Raw genomic sequence first — 8,395 nt, 5'->3', positions numbered from 1 at the left:
TGGACTAGGGTTGTAGTAGTAGAGGAGATAAGATATCTGAACACCATCTTGAGAAATTGGTGAGCCACTTGTAGCTGAACATAGGGAGTACATAGGCCAGTAATGAAGAATGAGACTGGAGAGGTTAGCAAAAGTCAGAAATAAGAGGTTTTGGCTTAATTCAGTAAACACCCCACATTCTTAAACAATCAGAATTAAGGACAAGGGTAATATTTGATTCCAGGAAGATTATTCTGACTGTGGTATGGAAACTAGCCTGGGCTAGGAAGAGACTAGAGGCAAGAAAACTACAATCAAATAAATGCAAGTCAGAGGATAAAGGTAGTGGTTTAATAATATCTGAGTTATGGTAACGATAGGTTTGTTCTCATAGGGTGCACTAACTTTTCACACAGGACTGAATTTTTTAAGATTAGGGAGTGATGGGGACTTCCCTGGCAGTCCAGTAGTTAAGACGCTATGCTTTCATTGCAGGGAGCGAGGGTTCAATCCCTTGTCTGGGAACTAAGATCCTGCATGCTGTGCATTGCAGCCAAAAAATAGGGAAAAAAAAGATTAGGGAGTGATGGTGGCATTCCCATTTAGATGTCAAGGATGGCAGAAGACAGGCAGAGGCAGGAGGGAGGCATGTTTCCACAAAATATATACTGGGCAAACCCCAAAGCACTTTCCCTAAGGGCCTTGCTAGTGTGGAACCACATTCCGGGCCCACACAGGCTGAGCAGGCTGATAAGTAGGCAGGCCTTTGGATGGGCTGCTCCATGACATGGCTGAGCTGTAGGGCAAAGTTTTGATGACTATATACAAAATTCTGGGTCAAGTATATTTAAGAAACAGGCAGGAGAGACACTTGTGAGCTGAGCTGGCCTTTTACTGGATAGCACAGCATAGTCATTCAGTCTATGCTTATTGTCAGGACAACACATCATGCTTCTGTTTGTGACATAGGTCAGTGACTTAGGGGCAATTCAGGGTCACAGCCTAGAGCAGAACTTGGATGACTGATTCACTGCTGATTCATCATATGAGCGCTTCAAGGTTGAGACTGTCTTCTCATTGTTTACTACGGCACCAAGGACAATGCTTGGACAACAGGCTCTTAATAAACTCATGTTGAGGGAATAAATGTGACTTGGAAGGACTGAGATTCCTTGCCCCTCAGTGTTCCCATCTATAAACTGAGGAAAGGTCTATTTGTACATATCATACTTATAAGAATGAATTAAGACTGTAAGACTGAAAGGCATTTCAATGCTTTCAAGGAGAACTGATTTGTGGTACTTTATATTGAAAAGTAAAGAAATACTAAATAAAAGAGAACATAAAAGGCTGCATGGCATGAAGGATTAATATTGGACTGTTAGTCTGCACAACCAAAGACTGTTTTTTTTTTTTTTTTTTTTAGAGTTTTTTTTTTATCATGAATGGATGTTGAATTTTGTCAAATGCTTTTTCTCCATCTTTTGAGACGATCATGTGATTTTTATTCTCTGTTTTGTTAATGTGCTGTATCACGTTGATTGATTTGCCGATATTGAACCATCTTTGCATCCTGGGATATGTCCTATTTGATTATGGTGTATGATGCTTTTTATGTATTGAATTTGGTTTGCTAATATTTTGTTGAGTATTTTATCTATATTCATCAGAGATATTGGCCTGGGATTTTCTTTTTTGCAGTGTCATTGTTTGGCTTTGGCATCAGGGTAATATTGGCCTCATAGAATGATTTTAGGAGTGTTGTTACTTTTTTTATTTTTATTTTTTTTTTAACATCTTTATTGGGGTATAATTGCTTTACAATGGTGTGTTAGTTTCTGCTTTATAACAGAGTGAGTCAGTTATACATATATATATGTTCCCATCCAAAGACTGTTTTGACTTTGCCTCTAATTCTCTTGGTGATCTTGGTAGACTGATTTACATTTCTTGGCCTCAGCTTTGATATTATTTCCAAAATTAACAGTCTATGATTATAATTATGTTTTTCTGAATTACATCATTATTTCTATTGCAGAACAAAGTTCAAACTGGGCCAACAGGCATGTTTCCAATTTCATCACATCACATCTCTTAACTTCTCTGTAACTTGGAGTCTTCCCCTGGAAAGTAATGCAATAGGCAAACTGATCTTAATTCTTGTTTTTGCTCTAAAGTTCTATATGCCATACCATGGGTATGAATCCATGCTCCTTTCCTGCCTGGGCTACCACACCACAGATTCTAAATGTTTAACTCACTCATGCTTTGTAGATCACTGCTTGCTCAGAAGCTGTCCTTGATGTTTTTGAAATGGGTCACTAAGGGATTAGAACCAACGATGGGCCATTAATTCACCAAGATTCTTTAAGGTCCTTCAACTAGTCAGATACTGTGCCAGAAAAACAAAACATTAAGACAAAAAGGTTTCTGTTTTCAGTCCAGAAATCTCCTCAATAAGGTCAAGTTAGTAAGTATGATCATTTTATTATTCTCTTTATATTTTTTATATTTTATTTCATATTAGTGCACTTATAGTCTTAGTTAAAGGGTTTCATTGTCTCCTAGAGTATACATGTAGTCTCGTAGATTTGGGAGGAAGATTATTATTATTACTTAAATTTAAATCATTTCTATATCTGGAATTTATTTTTACATATGGTATAAAGTTGCCTCAAGTTTAATTTCCTTCATATGGATCAACAGTTTGGCCAGTAACATTTATTAATTTACCCTTTTTTCATTTAATTGAACAAAATAGTTGTCAATTATTAACTTTTCACATATAGTGAGCTCTATTTCTGGATTTCCTAGTCTGTTTCACTTATATATTTCTGTTCCAATTATATTACCAAATTGATTTGCTTCTAGAGCCTTTAAAGTATGTTCTGATACCTGGTTAGGCAAGTACCCCCTTACTAGTCTTTCTTTGTAAAATTTTATTAGCTCTTCTTGTACATTTGTCATTTTACCTGAACTTTAAAATGGTTTTGGATTCTTAATTGAATATTGTTCGGATTCCAACTGGAACTGCATTAAAGTTATAAATTAACTTAGGGGAAAGGGACATTTTTATGATGTTATTTTCCTACCCAAGGTCATAATATGTCTGACCACTGGTTCAGACCTTCTTTTATATAAGGTCGATAAAAAATATATTTGAAAAATAATATTTTCAATAAAGAGGATAAATAAAGCATTTATAAGACAAAGTGCTCTTATAAATTAATGAGAGGAATAAACAACCAAAAGAAAAATGAGCAAAGGACACAAACAGGTAATTTACAGAAGAGTAAAGCCAAATACCTGACAAACATATGGAAAGATACTCAAATTCATCCATAAAGATTTTCAAACTGAAGACAAAATGAGGTATCACTTTACACCAGGGTTTCTCAGCCTCGGCACTATTGGCATTCTAGGCTGGATAATTCTTTGTTGTGGAGGCTGCCTTGAGTATTTTAGGATATTTAGCAGAATCCCTGGCTCTGCCCACTAGAAGCTAGTAGCACCTACTCCCCAACTATGACTGACAGTTATGACAATCAAAAAATCTCTCCAGACTCTGCCAAGTGTCCTGGGGGTCAGGCTGGGGCAAAATCATTACAGGTAGAGAACCACTGATTTTCACCTATCAGACTAGCAGAAATTTTAAAGCCTGATTACACCTGTTGTTGGCAAGTATGCAGGGCAGAAAGAATACTCTCATATGTGGCTAGTAAAAATGTAAGTTATTATAGCTTTTATGGAGAGTGACTGAACAATTCCTATTAAAAAATATATAACTCTGACTCAGTTACCCCACTCCTTGGAATAAATCCCATAAAATGAAAACAATACATAGACATATATTGTACGAGGATGTTAACTTCAGGATTGTTGGCAGTGACCAAAAAACTAAAACCAGAGTGGCCATAAAAGGGAATAGTTCAATAAATTTTAGCACACCCACACAATGCAACCTTAGAAAGAATTAGAGCTTAACCTTATTACATGGAATGTTTTGCATGAATTATTTCTGAGTGAGAAAAAGATTCGAAAGCGTACATAATATAATTCTACTTTTTGCAAAACACACATTCCCTCATGCTTTCATATATAGATCTTCCTCAGCTTACACTGGGGCTATGTCTCAATAAACCCATTGTAAGTTGAAATATCTTCAGTCGAAAATGCATTTAATACACCTACCAAACATCATAACTTAGTCTAGTCAACCTTAAACATGTTTAGAACACTTTCTATTAACTTACAATTGGGCAAAATCATCTAACACAAGGCCTATTTTATAATAAAAGTGTTGACTATCTCATATAATTTATTAAACATTGTACTGAAAATGAAAAATATAATGGTTGTCTGGGTACGGAATGGTTATAAGCGTATTGGTCGGTTACCCTCATGATCACCTGGCTGACTTGGAGCTGTGGCCTCAGTAGCTGCCCAGCATGGCAAGAGAGAATCATACCACACCAGCCCCAGAAACGCTCAAAATTCAAAATTCCAAGTACAGTTTCTACTGAATGCTTATTGCTTTCACGCCATCATAAAGTCGAAAAACCATTAAGTTGAACCATTAAGTTGGAGACCATCTGTATAGAGAAAAATGTCTCTCAATATTCTATTTACCCTTACAGAATGGGCAAAAGATTCGCATATCATATACCTGACAAAGCTCTACTCTCCAGAATATATGAAGAACTCTTACAACTCAACAAAAAGATAAACAATTCAATTATAAAGTGGACAAAAGACTTGAGTTGATATTTCTCCAGAGAAGACATACAAATGGCTAACAAATACATGAAAAGATGGTCAACATCATTAGTCATTAGGGAAATGCAAATCAAAACCTTGAGACACCATTTCACATCCCTAGGATGGATATTTTAAAAAAGGAAAAAAGAAAACACGTGTTGCCAAAGATGTGGAGTAATTGGAATCCTCATACATTGCTGGTGGGAATGTTAAATGGTGTATGTTCTGTGGAAAACAGTTTGGCCATTCCTTAAACAGCAGAACATAGAATTAGTAGGCGATCTGGCAATTCCACTCCTATATACCCAAAAGAATTGAAACCAGGCATTCAAATACTTACACATAAATGTTCATAGCAGCACTATTCACATAGCCAAAAAAGGGAAACACCCAAATGCCCATCAACTTATGAATGGATAAACAAAATGTGTTATGCAAAGTGGAACATTTTTTAGCTATAAAAAGAATGGAGTACTGATACATGCTACAATGTTGCTGAACCTTGAAAATGCTATGTGAAATGAAGGAAGGTAGAAACAGAAACTCACATATTGTATGATTCCCCTTGTAGGAAACATCCAGAATAGGTAAATCCATAGAGACAGAAAGCACATGAGTGTTTGCCAGGGGCTGGGGGGAGGGAAGAAAAGGGAGTGATCCCTTAACTGGTACAAGTTTTCTTTGAGGTGGTGAAATATCTTAGAACTAGATAGAGGTGATGGTTGCACAACATTGTGAATGTACTAATGCCACGGAGTTGTACGCTTAAATATGGTTAATGGGTAATCTCGCATTATGTGACTATTACCTCAATTTAAAACATATATTCTATTTACCTCTGTATTAGTTTCCTATTGCTGTATAACAAATTACCACAAATTCGACTGCTTAAAAAATTACAAATTAGCTTACGGTTCTGTAGATGAGAAGTTCAGGTGGGCTTGGGTGGTTTCTCTAAAGTTGACAGGCAGAAGTTAAGGTGTTGGCTGTGCTGTGCTCTTATCTGGAGGTTCTGAGGAAGAATCCACTTCCAAGCTTGTTTAGGTTTTTAGCAGAATTCAGCTCCTTGTGACTGAAGGACTGAAATCCCCAGTTCCTTGCTGGCTGTCAGCCAAGAGTCAGTCTCAACTGCCACAGGGTACCCACATTCTTGGCACACAGCTCCCTTCAGCAACAGCATGGCTATCTTTCTCCTTCAAATATCTCTCCCTGCCTCTTCTGCCACCAGCAGGAGCCAATTCTCTGCTTTTAAAGGGCTAGTGTCATTAGATGGGCCCACCTGGATAATCTCACGTTGGCCATACAATGTAACAAGCAGTTGTATGGTCTCATTAAATTCAAGGGTGCCACCCCACACTCAAAGGGGTGGGAATTATAGAAGGGCAGCCACACTGGGAGTCATTCTTAGAATTCTGCCATGACCTCTTAGAGAAAAATAATAAAACAGTTTCTACCTAATTCAAGAACAATTGTTATTTGTTAATGCCCAACATTGCCTAAATGATTAATACCAAGGAAAAATTTCAGAACCAATGATTTACAGATGAACACAATTCAGGTCTCCAAGACTCAGGGAAGGGATGGAAAGCTGTTCTTAATAAGTGGGCTTCTCTTTCTGGGGCCTCTTTTGTTTTTCTCTTTCCTTCTCTTCTACTAAAGCACTGAATGTATCAATAAATGTGAAGGGAAGCAATTGCCAAGAGGACCACTGGTGTTCTCTCTGAGGTTATAATGAGAGGTAGATACTATGGCTGAAGTTTAGAGGACTAGATAATTGTGTATTGTAGAAGTTCTTACTTTTTTGGCTTCAAGACACCTGTTATTGAGGACCCTAAAGACTCTTTATTTTTGTGGGTTACACCTACTCATAGCTGCCATATTAGAAATTAAATCTGAAAAGTTTTTATATGCAAAAATATACAAACACACATTCTCTTGGTCTTTAGAGTGACAGTGTCATCACGTATCATGCAGTCTCTAGAATGCAAAAGGAAATAGTCTTATTAGTATTATGAAAGTAGTTTGACTACGTGGAATTCTGAAAAGATCCCAAGGTTCCCTTGGGCTTCCTGGACCTCACTGTGAGACTCACTGATAGATGTAAATACCAACAACTGCATTTCTTCAGTGGTCAATCAACTCATATATTTTGGTTCATTCACTTGTGCAGTCTTAGAAACAAATCTCCTTCTTCTTTACTAGTATGTCGTTCCATCTGGTAGAGTTGTGTGGCTGATTGCAAAAAGTATCCTTTTTGCAACAAGTGTCATTTGCTGACCCAGGAAGAAAATTGAGCTAGATAGGTCGTAACATACATTAAAGCAAAATAGAGTTCAAAAAAGTTTTCTGTGACCTTCTGGTAGGATCTGTTAGTCTGCAAATACTGCACAGGGGAAATTGCTTTAAATGGTGCAGCTGGTCTGCAGTGGAAGGATTGGGATACTGGCAGGCTGAGTCAGGCAGAAAGAGGTTTATAGACAAAAATTAATGAAAGCACTTTGGATTCTTGTCATGCTTTGCCCTTGAAAACAATGCCAAGACCTCTGTTTTGGTTTTTTTAATAAAGAGATCGATGATATTTCGTGATTGCTTTAATGACTCGGGATTTCCCCCTTACGTTTTCAACACAGCCTATATCTACAGTTACGTTATGTTTGCTTTCTTTGTATCCCGCTTACAAAAAGTAACAACATAAAGCTAAAACCCTTTCATTAGGACTCCATTACGATCCTTCTGTTAAGCAACTAGCTCGTTCATTCTTTTCACAGCACTTTATCCACTTTTTCCTGCTCCAGCTCTTGGTAAACGCCTCGGAGCGTTTAGATCCCGGGCTTCTAATGTCTTTTTACTGCAGATGAATACAATTTAAAACCTGAAAGCTGCTGGAAGAAAGGTAGAGCATTCCCCCGTCCCAAGGTTAAATCTTTGCCCGGAGCTGGCCACTTGGGAAGGAAAATCTGAATGGCCCGTGGTTAAGAATCAGAAAATGACTGTGTGTAACAGAGCGTTTCTCTTGGTGGGGATAAGGCCCACGCGGAGCATTCCCGACAGGTGAGCTGAAGCACGAGGGATGACTTAGCCGACCTCCAGCGTAGGCGGAGAGCTCTCCCCCTGAGCAGCGCACGCCAGAACAGCCGCGTTCTGACCTGAGTCCTAGAAGTCCTCTGAGCCCGAGCCAGCGTACGTGTGCGCTCTTGCGTGCCGCCGCCACCACCGCCGCCGCGGGTTCGCATCTTGTGAGCCACTGACCAATGGGACAGAAGCCAATGCCCGTCGTCCTCTGTGATTGGCTCTCAGCAGAGAGGAGGCAGCGATGGGTGGGCCTTAGGGCGTGAATGGTTTTCTGCCGCTCAGCGGGCTGTTGGCGACTCGTGAGGCTCCTGCAATCAGGAAAGGCTGGGAGTCGTTGCGATCAGAGGCGGCTGTCTCAGAACTGCTTGGCCCTGCCGGGAGGAGGCGCCACTCGCAATTGCAGGTGCCCGCGCTGGGGCAGCGATTCAACCTCCCTCCTGTTGGCCGAGGAGGAAAAGGAGAAGGAAAGGGCCGGGCCGGGTCCCCGCGCCTCGCGCCCCTGATGGATGTGCCTGGCCCGGTGACACGGCGGGCGGCGGCGGCGGCGGCCACCATGCTCCTGCGCACGGCTCGGGTGCCGCGCGAG

The 8,395-nt window shown here is 39.7% G+C and overlaps 1 protein-coding gene across 1 annotated transcript in view; it reads left to right on the top strand.

Moving 5' to 3' along the window:
- Positions 1-8,311: 8,311 nt before the first annotated feature.
- SLC19A2 (solute carrier family 19 member 2) overlaps positions 8,312-8,395 on the top strand; it is a 24,660-nt gene continuing 24,576 nt past the window's right edge. The window contains exon 1 of the mRNA XM_007458121.1: positions 8,312-8,394. Coding sequence (XP_007458183.1) covers positions 8,312-8,394 — 83 coding nt within the window. The remainder of the gene's footprint in view (position 8,395) is intronic.

Source organism: Lipotes vexillifer, unplaced genomic scaffold (genome assembly GCF_000442215.2).
Source record: "Lipotes vexillifer unplaced genomic scaffold, Lipotes_vexillifer_v1.1 scaffold189, whole genome shotgun sequence".
Taxonomy (NCBI): domain Eukaryota; kingdom Metazoa; phylum Chordata; class Mammalia; order Artiodactyla; family Lipotidae; genus Lipotes; species Lipotes vexillifer.
Note: the sequence above shows the minus strand (reverse complement) of the source record. Positions and strands in the feature narration are given on the sequence as shown.